The following is a 19738-nucleotide window of genomic DNA, read 5'->3' as shown; positions in this document are numbered from 1 at the left end:
TGTCAAATCATAAGGGAAGGTTATCTCCTAGAATTCTTGTCCTTCTTCTCCCAACAGTTTTATGTAACAGACCTCTTAAGAATACCAATTGAAAGCAGATGCACTAATATTTATTTATTGTTTCCTTTCAGATCAACAGTTCACTTGCAGGTCCTGGGGAACCAGCGCTTTTTCAAAGGGTTTTACTCCCATGTGTTGCTAGTACAAGAGTTTAGGAAAATACAGGTTGATTTTCAAAACAATCGAGTTTCTCCTTTATAAAAGTTTTAAAATGTACAGCTTTTGTTTAGTAAGGAATTTGCTATTGCAGGGAGTTTTTATGGTTACACTGGATATTCAGGATGCATACCTGTATGTTCTCATACACCATTCTTCTCAGAAATTTCTAAGGTTAGCTACTCAGACCAGGAAAGGCATACTATATTGGTAGTTTTGAGATTTCCCCTTTGTTCTCCTCCAGCAAAACACCAGAACTTTACAATGATCCTGCCAGAATTAGTCGCATTTTTCGCACTTCAGTAAGTGTCTATAGTTCCATTTCTAGACAATTTTTTATTGTTTTCACAGTGCAGGGAAAAATTGACCTCTGACTTTAACCTAGTCTTCCAGTACTTTGAGAGGTTGGATATTTAGTAGGGGAAAGGTCAAATGTTTTCCCATCCCAGGTGATTGTTTTCCTAGGGTATAGGATAGATTCATTTCAGCAAAGTAATTTCTTACAGAGTAGAAAATAAGAAAGTTGGTTTCCTTGGTTAGGATGTTCAGACCTCTCTGTGAAGTACTCAGGCAGATCATGCACATGCTGAGCTTGATGATGGCAGCAATTACTGGTGTAATGGGGGCCCAGCTGCCCTGCAGGAGGCTTTAAGGTTTTTATGTTGGAGAAGTGGGATTGTAGGCACAAATCAATGGATAGTATTATTGTGCTAGAAGAACAGGATTCTATGGGTCTACCCTGGTGGATGGATCTACAGAACCTGGGTTGTGCATGGCTGCAGTCTGGAAATAGATGCCCTGACCCAAAAGTGTGGCATTTTGTTCTGGGCTATGCCCCCCCCCCCCTTTTTTTTTTCTTTGTTCCTACCTTTTGATGATCTGGATGATTCTACAAGACAAAGTTTGTCATTTTGATTGCTCCCTGGTGGCCCCAAGGGTACTTTTACACAGGTTTCATCAGTTCAGTGATGTTTTTTACTAAGAAAAACTGATTTAGGTTTACATTAGTTTGTACTGTACATTGCTGTTAGTTCAGTGTAGTTTACATGTGTTTGCACTGTAGTTCAGATCAGGGGCGGACTGACAACTCATGGGGCCCCCAGGCAATAGGGGATCATGGGGCCCCTGTGTCCTTGCCCAAACTCAAAAAAGCCTATGAAAAAAGTACCAGGGGCATCTCATGGGGCTCCCTACTGACCCCGGGCCCTCAGACAGTGCCCGAGTTTCCAAATGGTCAGTCCGCCCCTGGTTCAGATTATATTGGTCTACATATGTTTTATGCATCCATTTTTATTGGTTGTTGAAGAAAGTAATCATAGGTCACAAAAAGTATAAAAAAACATTTTCTTGCCTAAAAAAGACCCAAGCGGTATACTGTTTGAAACAAAAAAAACTGATGGGACAAAGATGTAGGGGGATATAAATTAATGAGCATCCATTTACATCCCCTTGCCCATAGAAATACTTTGTGGTTCAGTCTTGATCCCACTGAAAAACTGATAGATGGATCAAGACTTAATACCCATGTGAAAGGGCTCTTTGTTAACTAGTGGTTGCTACTGTTTTTTGTTTGTCTTACTTGAAGCACAGACATAGTGAATACAAAGTTAACATCCTCCTTCCCTCTTTCTGTGAACAGAAAGGCTTGACTAGGTACACAGAAGTTTTGCAACATATGAAAACCTGGAAAATTTGTGTAATATTTAACAATTAGTTGCTTTGTGTTGCTCTCTAGTTTTGCCTTAAGGCACTGTTCACATATGGGAAACTGGCAGAAATGCTTGTTTCTGAAAATGCACATCATGCTTGCAGTGCCATTATTTCCTAATGGGACCCCAAAACACGTAGCAGTGATGCATTTTACCATGTGACAAAGCATGCAAAAATGCCAATTGCAAAATGAGTTTGGCTGTGCCAAAGTTTGGTACATGAGCTTCTTTACCGTGTTCTTGGAGCAGAGGGAGGTGCATTCAAATGAACGGTGCCACTCCAAAAACATTTATTTTTTGGATGTGGCTTTTTTTTTTTTCCAGATTTTTTCCAGATTTTTTTTTCGGATGTGGCTGTAGTGATTCAGGTGCTGATTTAAATATATATACTTATTTTTTGTTTAAACTTTTTTTTTTTTTAAACAGTCTAAAACTGATGCATGATTCTCCTAGACCAGGGGTCTGCAACCTTTAAGACATAAAGAGCCACTTGGACCCGTTTCCGAGAGGGAAAAAAAGACTGGGAGCCGCAAAACCATTGCAACATTTAAAACAAATCCGACACTGCATATATTGCAAAAAGCACTCTGGTCATGAAGGGGGTTTAAGGGCCCAGTAAGCAAAGGGTTAATCAGGGCCACAGTGTATCGTCATAATCCCAATCATAGCCTTAGGTCAGTGGTGGGTAACCTTTTTTTTCAACTGAGCCAAATCTCGCCAAAACCACGATTGAAATTTATTTTGAGAGAAACATTTTTAAAACTGAAAATACATCCCCCATATAGTAATTCATCCCCCATATAGTAATTCATCCCCCATATAGTAATTCATCCCCCATATAGTAATTAATCCCCCATAGTAATTCATCCCCCATAGTAATTCATCCCCCCATAGTAATTCATCCCCCCATAGTAATTCATCCCCCATATAGTAATTCATCCCCCATATAGTAATTCATCCCCCATATAGTAATTCATCCCCCATATAGTAATTCATCCCCCATAGTAATTCATTCCCCATATAGTAATTCATCCCCCATATAGTAATTCATCCCCCCTAGTAATTCATCCCCCATATAATAATTCATCCCCCACATAGTAATTCATCCCCCCTATAGTAATTCATCCCCCCTATAGTAATTCATCCCCCACAGTAATTAATCCCCCCTATAGTAATTCATCCCCCATAGTAATTAATCCCCCATATAGTAATTCATCCCCCATAGTAATTCATCCCCCATATAGTAATTCATCCCCCATATAGTAATTCATCCCCCCTATAGTAATTCATTCCCCATATTGTGTCAATTCACTTACCTTTGCTCCGCGCGTTCCTCTCGCCATGTTCCCGCGCCGTTCTGGTCTTCAGGGCGGACTGTGAGAGGAGAGGAGTTCGTCACGCTGCCCCGCCTACATCCTGACAGCCAATGTTTGCCAGCAGGCGCCCGGCACACAGAAGAGCTGCATGTGTAAAGAGCCGCGGCTTGCCGACCACTGAGCTACGGCAACCCTATTGCCTGTCACCTGGTGGGCAGTGTGCTCCGGAGCCGCAGCAAAGGTGAAAAAGAGCCGCGGGTTGCCGACACCCGTCCTAGACAAATCCTATTCCTAATTATACTGTTTTCTGCTCAGTGTAAATGATTCGGCAAACCTACAATAAACCTTCATAGGATGCATAATATTTTTTTTTTTCCAGTGGTCAGTATATAGTAGCTGAGCCAGAATACAGGGCATGTGAAGAGGGAAAGTGTATGGCACTTGGGAGCAATGTGGGGATAGGAGTGGGATTTAAGGAGATGGTATGGAAAGATATTTGGTTTGTAGGAAGTCCCTTGAGTTGGCACAATATCTCCCAGTGCGTAATAATGGTGAAAATGTAAAATTATACATTCATTTCCACATTGGATTTCAGTGATTTCTACCCTACTCTTATTAATCTCATTGATCTTGAAGTTTGTAAACTACTGAACTACAGAGGTGCTTGGAGGAGGCGTTTCCTGAGACGGAGTCAGTATAGGAATCACTGCTTAGTCCTGCTGTAGTCCTTAGAAATAACAGAGGAGAACCTGCACAGTATACGGGGAATCCAGTAATTTGTGGAAAGAGATGGCCAGTAGACATGCAGAACTCACAACATGAAAGAAGATTTTTAAAGAAAGCCTAAGGGTGGGTTTATACTGGTGTGCTTTGGTTTGGGTGCAGCGTGGATGTATGCACAGTTTCCATATGTTTTACCCATGTTTTTAGCTGAGGTCCCATTGACTTCTCTTGGCTTGTGCATTTTTGCCGTGTTTTCTGAAAGCACATCAAAAGTCCTCCATGCTGCATGTTTTGGTGCGCTTTCAGAAAATGCAGCAAAAACATGCTACCTAATAGAATTTGATGGAACCACAGCTAAAAACGTAGGTAAAACACATGGGCACTGTCCATAACCCCTCCAGTGTGAACCTGACCTAAATTGGATTGTCAAAAATAACGATTGTTTGAAATGTTATTGTAATGGTGATGTTATAAATTGAAAGTGTATATTGTGACCAAAGAACTTTAAGTTTTGACTCATCCTAGGGTAGTACATTCATCAGATTCCAAAAAGTGGGTCCATCATTCTGTTAAAGTATCCTCTGTTGTGGGTTTGGGATACAATTTCTTCTTTATAAGCATAATATGGCACATTTCCAATACCCATATGTAGTTAGATGGAGTTGAAGTGTTTTAATGTCAGTCCTCATTGGTGGAAGCATTCATTGTGCCCACAGGTAGCCTTGAATGATAAATGTTGCATAGGGCTGGCAATATGTGGGCTTGACAGAAATCAACATCAAAGTGTTACTAAACCCATAACAAAATTGCAAAGTAAATTCAGTCTGTATGTACAGTAAACCGGATAGCGTATGTACTCTCCAGCGCCTCAGGATATGCACAGCCAAAAGGGAAGCCAAGGGTACCAGGACAGCGACAACCAAAGGAAATGTTCCAGGGGTGCAGCCCTCCTCAGACGGGGAAATCAGCCACTGGATAGAGAGAAAACAGGTGGCGCACACACCTAGTGCATTATCCAAGGTTTATTGTAGGAATGAAATAATAAAAACATACTCGCAGACGAAGCATGTATCTAAAAAGCATAGAAAAATGACAATGGCCACAACGGCGGGCAAGGTGTTCTCACTGTCAGTGCGGTCAAATGTCTGACGCGTTTCGGGGACGAATCCCTTTCCTCAGAGCTGATGACCAACCTCTGATGCTGATGCATGATGTATGGACAGAAAGAGCCTCACTGTTGATGCCTCAACAGCGAGGCTCTTTCTGTCCATACATCAGCATCAGAGGTTGTGAGTGTTTTTATTATTTCATTCCTACAATAAACCTTGGATAATGCACTAGGTGTGTGCGCCACCTGTTTTCTCTCTATGTACGTACAGTAAAGTATGCTTGTTATACTCACTGTGGAACTTAAGGGGTTATTCCTCTGCATTGTGTAAAAATGTTGTTTGATCCTGACTTCTATGATCCTCCCCTTCTTCCAGTGCCTTCCTCTTATCTCCTGATCAGACATGTCGTGTGGAGTCACTCTGCACATGCTCAGTTTGGTGTGTATTGCTAGAGAGGGTTTTTTTTTTCTTGGGAGAGTGCATGTGATCAGTACAGGGCCAATTAAAAATCGCACAGTTTTTGTGCAATTTCAAGTGCGTTTTTGAAAATTTGCTACGTGTGAAGATTTTTAACTATTTTTTGCAATTTGCAGTGCGATTTCCATTATATTCTGTGTATGTGAAATCACAACAAAACTGCAGAATTATGCAAGAACTACTTTAGAAAGCGCGATGCAGCAAATCGCACATGTTAAGACACTGACATTCACATTCATTAGATGCAATTTTCAGGTGCCATTTCAATTTGCAAATCGCACCTGAAATCTTATCGATGTGTGACCGGCATTTAGGCTACTTGCTAATTCATTCAGCTTTAAAATTTCCTTGCTATTGAATCTACTCTCTATTCTATACTACAGTGTTTTCAAAAATAATGTTCACAGTTTAGATTTGAAAAAACAAACATGAAAACTGTTTTCTTTTTTACCTCTTCTGTGCTACATAGGTAGCATAGCACAGTGTTAAATTGACCCATACTATTTTTCTTGCTATCCCATCTAACATTAGCTTTGCATGGAGGCAGTGGTAAGCTCTTCACTGCTTACTGCTTTACTGCTCTGCAGCTGTGAAAACTGTGTGTAAAAATTGACTTTATCTAATTTTACCCTCACTTTTCCTTTGTCCTCCCTTTCAACTGATTTTTTTTTTTTTTTTTTTACGTTGCCTGACTTCAGTACAGCCATTATGTTGAGGCAGAAAGAACACAGACTACAAAGCAGGCTTTGACGGTAAACTACATTTTTACACTATTTTCACAGTTGCAATCTAGGGATTGCTGGAGAGCTGTTAAATGAAAGAGGAAGCAATAAAGGGCTTACAAAGGACTTGAGGTGTAGGTACTGTTAGATAGCACAGCAAGATGAAGAAAGACAAAGGACATCATAAACCGCCTGTTCAAAATGCTGAATTTTAAAGCTTGTCTGAAAGTTCAGGAAAAAGGGGGCAGAGAGGTGATGTTACACTCTGCAGAGTTCAGTGAGGGGAGCACTGAGAGCTGATTAGAGGAAAGACACACCAAACTCCCCCCCTCCGCACAGCCTCCACGAACAGAGCTGAGGCTGTCAGTCTGCTGGATCTCTCTAGGTGTCAGGAAAACTTTTCAGAAATGATTCATGCTAATAGCAGAGGAGCGAAGCAACATACAGAAATGACACTTAGTGCTCTTGAGACAAGTACACACTATAGAGTGATATGCTCTGCTCATGTGTCCTGTCGGAAGCTTACAACCACTTTAACCACTTCCTGACTGCACTATAGCTGAATGACGCCTACAGCGTGGTCGTCCAGTTCTGGGAGGGAGTCATATGACGTCCTTCCAGAACTGCGTGCCCCCAGTGGCGCACACCCAGCGCTTTCTGTGACCGCTGTGTCCTTTGGACAAAGCTGATCACATGACATGGTAAAGGGACAATCACAATGGTCTTTTACCACGTGATCAGCTGTGTCCAATCATAGCTGATCACCATGTAAACACACTTGCCAGTTATCAGTAGTACTTTACTCACGCTGTCACAGCATGAGGAAAGTACTGCCGATAACTGGCAAGTGTGAAAGGAGACATCTACACTGATGATCAGGGCACTGATTAGTGCCCATCAGTGCAGCCTCATCAACGCACATCAGTGAAGGACATAAATGACCTGTTTGAAAAATGTTATAGTAGAAACATTTCGGTCTTTTTTCATTTGTTTAGCAAAAAATAAAACACCCAGTGGTGATTAAATGCCACCAAAAGAAAGCTCTATTTGTGTGGAAAAAATGATAAAAATTTCATATGGTTACAGTGTTGCATGACGGCGCAATTGTCATTTAAAGTGCATCAGCACTGAAAGCTGAAATTTGCCAGGAAGGGGGTAAAAGTGCGCAGTAGGCAAGTGGTTAAGGAAAACCTGTGTTCTGCCAACTTCCACCACTCTGGTCCGGTAAGCTAATGGTAACTATATGCATTTATGGAAGTCTGAATTAAAGGAAACCTATGGATTTGCCCTGCATATACAAAGCACAGATTCTTTTTAAGATCAGAGAAGGAAAATATTTGTGTGCTTGTGACACATGAAACACAGACATGATATTGAATGTTTGTTTTATATTCAGGCTCTCTCATTATAACTTTCCCCTCTCTCTTATAATGTGTCTTTTGTTCTTTGAACACAGACTGACATCATGGAACCTCAAGGACCCTGATGCCCTGCACAGTGTCTGTGATGGAAGGGGGGGGCAGTTACTCACAGCCTGAGCTACAACACGGAGCCGGTGGAATGTGTTCGACAGCTGCTATGCAATACCAACCCAGCCAGTTGGAAATAGAGGTGAGGGTTCACTCTGCTGAATGTGATTCCACTTTGGCTTGTTAAAATATTAATTTTACATAAAACTATTTCAGAAGCAAAACCATATTCACAAGTTTTGCACTTAGTCTTCTTGCACTCAGATTTGAATAAAGTTCTTACTTTTCTTTCACAGGAAATAATTCAATAGTGGTTGTACTAGTTGCTAAGATTCAATGCAAATAAACATCGGTCTGTTTATGGGTATTCTTAGGAACTCTTAAATCAGAACTAAACACTCCTATCCTTTTCAGCCAAGGAAGCTGCCATCTTAGTCTCTGTTTGATCTGCAAGTGCCAGAGTGCTGCTCATGTAATCAGTTTTGACTGGTTTGACAGTTTGGTTGAGATCACAAACAAATGTAACAGTTAGCATTTCTGGCATGCCAGGATGTGACTTTCACTTTAGAAATAATTAAAACTGCTGACAGGTATGAAGAGCAGACACTCAAAGGTGCCTGCACACATACCTGGTACAGCTTTCAGTATACTCCACCAGAATACTTAACTGTTCAGATCTAACAAAGCTTTAATTCTTTATAGTGCTGAAGCTTGCCTCGCCCATCTTATACATTCCTATTGGCCAGGGAGAAGGTCCATTGTAGTGATGGGTCAATTGGAAAATATGTGAGATGCAAAGCTTAATAGGTAGCTCCAACATTACAAAGTGTGGGAGCTTTTCTTGCTCAGAAAAGCCTGGTGTTCAGGTGCAGCTAAAATACATGGGTAGATTTTTGTTTAAACATTCAAAGAAAAACGGTTTGTCAGAACATACTTTCTTGCCATCATTGATTCAGATATTTTTGTTTGAAAGCCCTTAAAATGTGAATGGAATCTCAGATGTATTAAACAGGTTTACAGTCGAGTTCCAGCTGACAAATAAAAAAAGGTCAGCAGCTACAAAAACTGGGTAATGACAAAGGACTGGTCAATCTCACACTGTGGCTGCTATTTACGTAATAATTCCACTCTCAGCTGCACCCTGAACAAAGTTTTTCCCGCTCGCAGGAGCAAAATCTAGGTGCCAGCAACCGAGAGCGATTGTCACTGGCTTAAGCAGTTAACTCTTTAAGCTACCATTACCACCTTTTTACCGAGAAGGAGGAAAGTTACAATCTTGGCAAGAACAAATATGAAAAATAAAAAAAAAACGCAAAATGTGTTGGAAAATGGGCCTCAAAAATGCATCAACCATACATTATTTTTAATGTGCCCCAGGTATCTGTAACTGCCTTCAGCCCCACGGCTACTAAATCTGTAAGAGATCACTATGATCAGCGCCCCAGTGGGTAATAGGAATGTGCTTGAGGCAGCTTTGACACTACTAGGATATGCAGAGTTTTACCCCAACAAGCTTGTCGCAGAACTGTAGACTGCTTCTTGTATGTGTAGCCACTTCTTTCTTTCAACTTCTGGGTATGCAGCAAAATGTGGCACTTATGTGATCCTTCATCTGTTTGCATAAAAGCACAGTAATTGCTCTAAAAAATCACTCTTGTTGCTCCTTGCAAAAGAAGGTGTTATGCTTACCTCTCTGTCGGCCTAAGTCCTCCTGTCTTCGTTCCGTTGACCCGGGAGTGTTGGATGCCTTGTTCTGGCATTCTATCCTCTGACCCCTACATCACTGCTGTGTCCTGTAATGTACTTTTGCAGGGATCTGCTTGTTAGGTTTTTTGGAGTTGCAGCCAGACCAAATAAAACTGCTTTTAGTTCTAAGTAAATGCTAGAGAGCTGAATGACCTGATAGTCTAGGTAGAAAACTTTCTTAGAGCTCTGTTCTGCAACTAAAGTGTTTGTTTACCTAGGGTACATCTTTGTAAGCTTTAGCACCCTTATGCATCTTTCCCAGCTTTCTTTCAGGGCACACATTTTAGATGATTAGTTCCTCCCTCTACAAGAAACAAGCAAAGTTTTGAAAATGTCTCAGATTTTCCTTATTTCTTAGTTTAGATTGTGTTTCCTAACATCCAGGAGCAGTGCAATGTTTATTGTTTTGTTGTCTGAGGGAGTGTGGGTGGCCTGTGGTGTGTTTCTGGTGGGAGTAGCCTCGGGAGGGCAGGGAAGTTCTGGGAAGTGCCGTGTTGCCCAGGCCTCCAGACCTTGATTTGGGATTGTCGTACCGTCACATTCAGCAGCCCACTTTGAATTGCTCTTGAACAAGAATTTTGAGGCCTGTCGCACCCATTGGGCCATAGAGGGAGAGACAAAGGACGGCAGGGTGATGCTGACTGCAACCAGTTATAGGCCTGCAGTGGTAGAATGCTTCTCAGTGGCAGTTGATTTGCCTTGGTCAGCAGTATGACTGACTGTGGTGGTGGGTTGGTTGTGCAGTATGTTACTTGGCACCTTCCCTTTCTTGGAGTTGGGCCTTTGCATTGCTTTGGACCACTGCCTGTTTCTTTTGCTTTAGTGGTACTATTGTTTAAAAAGTCTGTTTTTCAGACTCCCATTAATCCTCTGTCTGCCCTAACCTCTGCCTAAAACATTTAAAAAAGTGCTGCGGCAATTGTAATGTTAAAGTGTTATTTAACCCACAACAGTAAAAGCAGTCTGTATATGCAGTAAAGCATGCTAGTTATACTCACTGTGGAACCTAAGGGGGTTAATCCTCCACATTATGTCAAAAGGCTGTTTGATCCTGTCTCCTCTGATCCTCCCCTTTTTCCACAGTCCCCAGTCCAAATGCGTATAGTACAGAGCTCAAGGAGGCTTTCTGCATATGATCAGTTTGGTGTGTATTGCTAGAGAGTTTTTTTTTTTTTCCTTTCTTGGGAGGGTGCATGTGATTGGCACAGGGCCAATTAGCACTGTCCAGACAGAAGGTCGGGGGTCATGCCGCCTCATAGGACAGTCAGAGGAGAATGAAAGCTCCTCCTATAACATTAACCAGTGCTCGGCAGATCACTGATAGAAGGTACAAGACTGGTATATACTGCTGATGAGGAAAGGTATTTAGCAGTTCATATTTGCTAAAATAATTGCATTTCCATGTTCTGTATACTGTGCAAGGCTAGATATTGTGAATGCTGGGTAATAGGTTTAGTAATACTTTAAGTTGTCTTCTTCACATGACAAGTCATTCTATCATGAATGTAAAAAGCTTACAGCATGTGAAACTTCTGCTTTAAGGAAGGATTTTGTTGATACTATAAGAAACAGAAATGGTGTCTACCTTCCAGTTATTTAGAGTGTGCTCGTGGACTTATGCAGGCCATAGATGGATCGTAATTCGGCCGATTTTCGGTCGATTAACGAACTATCGGTCGGTCTAAAAAACCTACCTGACCACCAATTATTACGAAAATCGGCCGATTAATGAGTAACCTATAACGGGAAATGATGTCATTTTGTGACCTTTGTGATCCTAAATAATAAAATAATAAATAATAAAAATATTTTATTTTGGATAATGTTATTTTGGATAATTACAAAATTGTTCAATAAAGCACTTCTGCTTTAAAAATCTGACTTGTTATTTTTATAAAAGTTAATATATATGGTGAGATTGAACATAAACGATTTTAATATGTGGGGTACTTCAGCACAGTTAAATATATTACAGATCACACACAACTATTTATTTACACACTAGTGCATACAATGATGTGATGTTTACATTTTAGAACTTTTTAAATTTGTACCGGAAACGAAACTTCGTACGCTGCAAACTTCTCTTTCCAGGTCACTGCACATGCGCATAAAATTTTCGGAAAACGATCGTCCGTTTTTGACCATCAATGAGGATAAAGTCGGGCGTTTTCCGAAAATTTTCCAACATCACCGATAATCTGAAAGTCCAAAATACACGAAAAACGGCCGACGAAATCGTCCATTAACGATAAAATAATCGGTAGATTTTTCTTCCGGACGAAAAATCGGCCGAATTACGATCCATCTATGGCCTGCATTACTTCTAAAGCTGGGCCTTTTGCTACGTTGCGATGTTCTCAAAGTAACCCTCCTATTGCTGTGACTTGCGTAGAGGAAAATGAATATGCAGGCAGTAATTCCTCCTCTGCAATCTAGGTAGAGGGAGAGTCTTTAGAATCTAGTAGTGAAGAAGGGGAATGAGAAGCAACCCTCCAGACATTTTATTTCCCTTAGATGAGATGGATGATTTGTTGCAGGCTGTTTACATTACAGAACAAATTCCAGACCAACCTAAGTTCAGGAGAAAATGTAAGGGGGCCTGCAAGACTAGGGTAAAGTCTTTGCCTTTCAGTTCCTTCAACTTTTTTCCTAATGACTGTATGAAACCTGAAAAGAATATCTTAAATGTTAGATCTTGGAAAAGAAGATATCTTAATTGACACAGGCAGCGTTTTCATACACCATGGGTTATAGGCTTGTACTCTCAGGTAATTGGACACTTCCAAAGCTTTTGAAATCCTTGGGCACCACCCCTATAACCCTACCCCACTCAGTGTGTCCTCAGTTTTGTGCTAGTGTCTGCAGGTAATGGACCTTTTCTTCACTGAGAAAATCACCCTTAGCTTAACTAGTTTATTATTATTATTATTATATATATATATTTTTTTTTAAATCTTCCAATTCTTCAATCGACCTCACTGTCTTTTAATGCCCTCATAAAAGCAGCGTATCCGGCTTGGTGCACCTTCAATAAAACATTGGGAACCATACCCGAACCCCACGCTGTGGGGATGGCTTGTACAGTAATACCTCGGTTTACAAATGCCTCGGTTAACTTAATTTTCGGTTTACGAATACAAATCCATTGAAAATAATGCCTCGGTTTACAATTTTTTTTTTTTACAAATTTTACAAAAGTTTACACATTTTTTATGAATATTTTCACAATACGAAGTGTATGTTGGTGCTGATTTTTAAATGCAATTGCCAGCTTTTTTTTTTCTTCACTTTAGCTCACAGAATTAGCTGTCACTTTCCCCGGAAACATGGTTTCTTTTAAGAAACTAAACGGATACATTGTTTATCTTAACTTGGGCAAATAAACTAAAAGAAAACTTTCTTTCTTTTAGCTGGGGAAAAATAACATCTGAATTCCTGAGCTATAGTGAAGAAAAAAAAAAGCAGTAATTACATTTAAAAACCGGCACTGTAATAAATAAAAAGTTGCGTGGGGTCCCCCCTACCATCCATACCAAGCCCTTTGGGTCTGGTATTGATTTTGAGGGGAACTCCCATGCCAAAATGAAAAAAAAAAAAATGTCATGGGGGTCCCCCCCAAAATCCATACCAGACCCTTATCTGAGCATGCAGCCCGGCAGGTCAGGAAAGGGGGGTGGGGGGCACTCGCTCGCAGTATATCCAGCGTCCACAGTAGATCCAAAGTCAATCACGATGCCCGCTGTCACCACAGCTGCCACCGACCCGAAAAAAGAATTTAAAAAAAAAGGCTCTGCTCCCGACGATGGCTTCCAGCCATCTGCCTCTGAGGTGGCTTGACAGTTCTTAAATATGTAAGGGGCGAGGGTGGGCCCATTCGCGGACATCACTTGAGTGACCCCGCCATCAATGATGTCACATGGGGTGGGGTCAAATGCGTGATGTCCCTGGGTGGCCCCGCCCCTTACGTATTTAAGAACTGTCAAACCACCAGAGCAGGCAGAAGGCTGCAAGCCATCGTCAGGAGCAGAGCCTTTTTTTTTTACTTCTTTTTTCGGGTCGGCAGCGGCAGTGATGGCTGGCATCGTGATTTACATTGGATCTACTGTGGGGGACATTCTTTTAGTTTTTTCTTTTAATAAAGGACTTGTCAAAGACCGTGTCCTGTCTTTTTTCACACTATCTGGGGGCCCCTTGTTAAAGTAAGCTTCCAGATTCCGATAAGCCTCCCTGCCCCAAAGCACCCACCCATGTTGAGGGCATGTGGCCTGGTATGGTTCAGTGGAGGAGGGGGCACTCGCCTGTCCCTTTCCCCTTTCCTGACCTGCAGGGCTGCATGCTCGGGTAAGGGTCTGGTATGGATTTGGGGGGGGCCCCCATGCCTTTTTTTTTTTTTTTTTTTTTACACATTGTGGCGTGGAAGTTCCCCTCAACACCCATACCAGACCCGAAAAAACACGCTGTTTTTTAAATTATTTTTTTAATTGCCGGCAGTTATTTTACATTCAGCTGTCAGTAGGGAACCCTGCTGACAGCTGAAACATTAACACATGGTTGTCACCACTAAAATACTGCATGACTTGATAAAATACCTCATGCTGTATTTTAGTAGTGTTTACTTTTTTCTGACCTCTGGAACGAATGAATTGGTTTTCCAATGCATTCCTATGGGAAATGACATTTCGGTTTACAAATTTTTCGCTATACGAAAAGTCCTGCAGAACGAATTAAATTCGTAAACCGAAGTATTACTGTATAATATTGCTTTGATCACTGGAACCTGCGTGGCACTAACCTTGGTACTTGCTGCAATGCATTGAGTTAGCTTTGCAGCCCCAGGGCGATGGTTCATTGTTTTAGAACTAAGTCCCTGAAGACCGTTCGGGGGTATGCCCACCATGACAGGCGAAGCCTGGATTTTATTTACAGTCCAGCATCAAGGTCAAGTAAGACAGGGTTACCCTTTATATCTGACCATTAGTGTAAAAACAGGGCTATGTTTGGGTTGTATTTACCTCACAGTGCAAGTTTTTCAAACTTGGCACTAAAATTCAACCACTCAAAGGTCAACCTCAGGTGGATGACCAGGTGTTGCGTCACACTTTAATACCATTTTTGCCTAGAGCCCTTATAATGTACTCAGGACCGTCCTCCTGCCCTTTCCATGAGGATTTGTTGCAGGACAGTCTACACTCGGTTTGCCGTGTACTCTGTATTGATACACTCCCTCTATACACCACAGAGGACTACCGTCACTTGTAGCTGTGGCAGAGGTCAAGCAAAAGGAAGTCAATGCATAAATGCAGACAAACGTTCGCTTTGCCTAACGCCTTTCCCCACTCAACACTAAACCTCAGTGGCGATGCATTCTTTGCACAAGGGCAAGGACCAACTCTAATGCTGGTCTCCGCATCTGATTCTAGCTTTATTTCAGGCACGCAACACTTGGCCTATCTGACTATAGCAGAATTCTCTACATTTATGTCACATTTCCTTGGACAGATTACCAGGGCTGCAACTAATGATTATTTTCATAATCAATTAGCTGGCCGATTGTTTTGTTTAATCAGATAAAAACCTCAAAAAAGTGTGGTGTGCAATTTATATAATATATAAGTAAAAAAAAAAAAATATCCTTGAATATCGAATATTCTAATATACAGTGGCAAATATATCTGCTTGATGACTGCCCACAGTACATTTACTGTGGGCGGGTGGCATGTACAGGCACAATCATGAACATGTACACGATTTTGCCTGCACAGACTTAGGAGGGCGCTGCACGCTCACTTGGATGCGCAGCATGCTCCCCTCAGACGACTGTGTCCACCAGACACAGTGAATTGCTGTTCATGGTAGAGGGCCTCTTCGAGCGGCCTGGGGATCATCTGATCGTTATGTGATCACATGATCACAATGTCAAGAAAGCTGTCATTTAATGAATGTAATTCATAACAGCCTTGCTTCCTTTACCCATGAGCAATGATTGGCCCACGGCTATCACATGGTACCTGGGCCTATCACAGCACCATGCATCACAGCAGTACCATGTGATTAGCTGTAGCCAATCACGAAGCAGTAGTAATCACAGCTGTCATGAATTTAACCCATTTATGACCATTCAAAACATTGCTGTTACAATGACTTTCATTTTACCAGCAATCAAATAAATCACCCCAACAGTGTTTCTGTGGTGACACAAAAAAAAAGAAAAAGTTAAAAAAAAAAAAAAGTTTTAAAAAATATAAAAAAAATATCACCAGTCAGTGTCCCTGATCACCGCCACACCAGTCAAATCATGACACTGTACTGTGCGCTGGTGACAGTATGGAGGAAAAAAAAAAATATATTTTATTTTAATTCCTTCATTTTCCAAAAAATTGTGACAAAAAAAAAAACTTGGTGTAACATGGTGAGTTTTTTGAAGTTGTAATTTTTTTGTCACAATTTTGTGGGAAAATTAAGAAATATAGTATATATTTTTTTTTACAAACTGTTACTCAAGCAGTATAGCATCACCATATGACTGGCGTAGCAGAGTTCAGGGATACTAGCTGCTGACAGGATAAAAAAGAAAAAAAAAAAAATTTAAAAACTTTTCTCTTTTTTTATATATTTTTCATTTTTTTTGTTCCAGTTTGTTAAGTTGACAATGTGTTAGTCTTTTATTAGGTTTAAGTCAGGGCTTGATAAATTTTGCTTTTAATCTAGGAGCCAGTTTTGTTTTTTTTTTTTGTAGTGAAACATGGGTTGTCAGCACGGGACTTCACATGATGCGATTTGCCATGCGATGATCACGGCAAAACCACACCACATTGTAGACGTCATTGAAAATATTGGCACCTGAACCTGTGCTTTGTGCTCACAGCGATTCTGCTGCGATCCCAAAATGTCCAAGTGTGAATGGAGCCACCCTGGTTCACACATATATGATTATGGAGTCATTTTGAAACTTATAGATTCGCATGACTGGCTAGATATTTTGTGTTCCTATTGAGGTGGTTTACACAGATACCATCCACATGCATTGTACTTTGAGTGCCATTATGAAACGGGTCCTGTGCGAGTTTTTAGCGGTGCGTTCCAGACTCGCTATTGATAGAGTAGAGTTGCATGCGGAGATAAGTGTTCACATAGAATTGCTGTTGACAAGAGTTTTTTTAAGTCTATTGACAGGAGTTTAAGTCTATGGGGCATGCATCTCTGTGGAGAACTGTTGCTCTTTCTTTTGGAGAAAATCTATGAAGGTGACATCTTCCATGGAGACTTACCAAACTACAGTAGAGGAGTCATTAAAATCCTCATGTTGAAATTCCCCATGAGGGTTCTAGGCCCAGTGGTAGCCTCCTTTGGAACACCACCCTAGCCCTATCAGTGGGGAGGTCCTTCCTTCCCTATCACTAGAACGTTATCATAACAGACAGAAGTATTTCAGGTTAGGGAGAAGTGTTCCAATTCCTAACAGTACAAGGTACATGGTCACTGAGGAACGCCAAGCTGCCCATCTGCACCATGGAGATCAGAGCAGTCTGGTTGGCCCAGCAGCACTGGATCCACCTTCTGAAGGGGCACCCAATCAGGGTGCAGTCAGACAATGCCATGGTGGTGGCCTACATCAATCATCAAGGGGGCATTGCTTGTCCAATTCAGGTTTGTGCAAATGGGCAAAACATTTCCAGAAAAGAAGGAATGGGTACATAGCCGAAGAAATTTTTGTATGGCTCCCAAAACCTCATCAGCGACTGATTTCACAAGAGTAGAAGAAAAAGTAGCCCTCTGATAAAGCGAAGCCTGAAGGGAGGCTTGATTTTTTTTCTCCTTCAAAATCCACCAATAAGGACACAAATTGACACCAGGATCAATAAGCAAAAAGTTACTACAATTTGTGGTGCTGACAGAGTGGAGGATTTGTCAGTGGCAGTTCGACACCCTGCCATTTGGCTTCTGATTGGACCTAAAAATTTTCATCTTCAGGTCACTTCCGACCTGTTTACAAACTGGGTGGCAAAACAACACTTCTTTTTGATAGCAAACAAGACACTTGGGGCATCTACACCCTGTTCCAAATTATTTTGCAAATTATATTTTTCTCATTTACCTAAATAATTGATGTAAATAACAGTCAGCATAATTCTGATGTTATCAACTATTAAGAGTACAATTCAAATTTTATTGAACAAACCTCCTAATGATAACAGTATTTTTTCTAAACATAAAAAACTTCCAATGCACTGTTCCAAATTATTACGCACAGTAAGTTTCAAAACCCTTTATAGGTTGTAAAGAACTGAAAATTGTCCTTTGTTGTATTTGCAGCATATTTACTGAAATCAAAAGCTATTTCAATCAAACTTTTAACAGCATTTTAACTTTTTAAACATTTTAACAGGTCAGGTTACATTTTAACATTGGACCCCTTATTTGATAGCAGCTTCACAAGTTTTGCATCCATTGAACTTGTGAGTTTTTGGACAGTTTCTGCTTGAATTTGTTTGCAAGATGTCAGAATAGCTTCCCAGAGCTGCTGCTTGGATGTAAACTGCCTCCTACCCTCATAGATCTTTTGCTTGAGGATGCTCCAAAGGTTCTCAATAGGATTGAGGTCAGGGGAGGATGAAGGCCACACCATGACTTTCTCTCCTTTTATCCCCATAGCAGCCATTGATGCAGAGGTATTCTTTGCAGCATGAGATGGTGCATTGTCATGCATGAAGATGATTTTATTACGGAAAGCATAGTTCTTCCTTCTGTACCGGGGAAGAAAGTAGTCAGTCATAAACTCCACATACTTTGCCGAGGTCATCTTTACACCTTTGGGGACCCTAAAGGGGCTGACCAGCTCTGTTCCCATGATTCCAGCCCAAAACATGACTCCACCACCGCCTTGCTGACGTCGCAGCCTTGTTGGAACAGGGTGGCCATCCACCAACCATCCACTACTCCATCCATCTGGACCATCCAGGGTTGCACGGCACTCATCAGTGAACAGGACTGTTTGAAAATTAGTCTTCATGTATTTTTCTGCCCAATGCAACCGTTTCTGCTTGTGAGCATTGGTTGTGGCCGAATAGAAGGTTTATGCACAGTTGCAAGACTCTGGAGGACTCTACACCTTGATGTCTGTGGGACTCCAGAGGCACCAGCAGCTTCAAATATCTGTTTGCTGCTATGTAATGGTATTTTAGCAGCTGCTCTTTTGATCCGATGCATGGATCTGGCAGAAATCTTCCTCAATGTGCCTTTATCTGCACAAACCCGTCTGTGCTCTGAATCAGCCACTAATCTCTTAATAGTGCGATGATCACGCTTAAGTTTTCGTGAAATATCTAATGTTTTCATACCTCGTCCAAGGCATTGAACTATTTCACTCTTTTCGGCAGCAGAGATCCTTTTTCTTCCCCATATTGCTTGAAAATGGTGCTCTGCTTTATAATGTGTAACACCCTCCTTTAGTAGTTTTTCCTTAAATTGGGCTCACATGCCAATCTAATTATCACAGGTGTCTGAGATTGTTTTCAGTGATCAAAAGAGCCCTGAGACACAAAACTGAAAAACAAAATATTTAATCTTTGTGACACTTAAATAGAATTTGCATAATAATTTAGAACATGGTGTATGTCCTGTGCCAAGATTGGGATTTCAGTCAGGGATTTGCCTTTCCTCCTCTCTTGCTGATTCCTCAGGTGCTGTGGAAAGCAAGTCAGTGCAAGTGGGAACTCATATTGATTACTCCTTGGTTGCTCAAGAGAACATGTTTCAGATATACAGTTTAGTCCCCAAGGCCATTGCCAGTTAGGGGTCATGCCAGACCTCCTTCTTTACAGACCAGTAATTCAGCTCAGACATTTATTTTAGACTCTTTTCAGAAGGCAGTGAAACTAGGCTTCGCGCTTAGTGCTCTGGGTGCAAGTTGTAGCACTTTCCATCTTCCTAGATATCGGTGAAGGATCCGTTGATTACGAGACTTCTCTTGCCTACAGAATGTTAAGCATCAGTTCAGCAGAAGATCTTTCCCCTGTGTGATTTGTCTAAGGTGCTAAATGGGCTTAACTGCCCTTTTGAACCAATAATGTTCTATTTATCAAACATTTTAACTTTAAAGATGGATTCTTTTCTGGCCATTACATTGGTTAGGAGAGAGAGAGATTTACAGGCTTTATCAATCAAGGAACTCTATCTGTCAGTTCCTCCAGATAGGGTTGTACTAGAACCAGATCCTCTGTATCTATCAAAGGTGGTTGTAACGGAACT

The 19738-nt window shown here is 41.2% G+C and overlaps 1 protein-coding gene across 1 annotated transcript in view; it reads left to right on the top strand.

Annotated features, from left to right (window-relative positions):
* Positions 1–19738, top strand: part of SBNO2 (strawberry notch homolog 2) — a 125941-nt gene that overhangs the window by 17564 nt on the left and 88639 nt on the right. The window contains exon 2 of the mRNA XM_089670076.1: positions 7729–7883. Within this exon, the coding sequence (XP_089526202.1) occupies positions 7758–7883 (126 nt within the window). The 5' untranslated portion in view covers positions 7729–7757. The remainder of the gene's footprint in view (positions 1–7728; positions 7884–19738) is intronic.

Source organism: Staurois parvus, unplaced genomic scaffold, assembly GCF_062004578.1.
Source record: "Staurois parvus isolate SC_StPar_1 unplaced genomic scaffold, SC_StPar_1.0 ptg000086l, whole genome shotgun sequence".
Lineage (NCBI taxonomy): Eukaryota > Metazoa > Chordata > Amphibia > Anura > Ranidae > Staurois > Staurois parvus.
The sequence above is the reverse complement of the archived record's forward strand: the minus strand, read 5'-3'. Positions and strand labels throughout refer to the sequence as shown.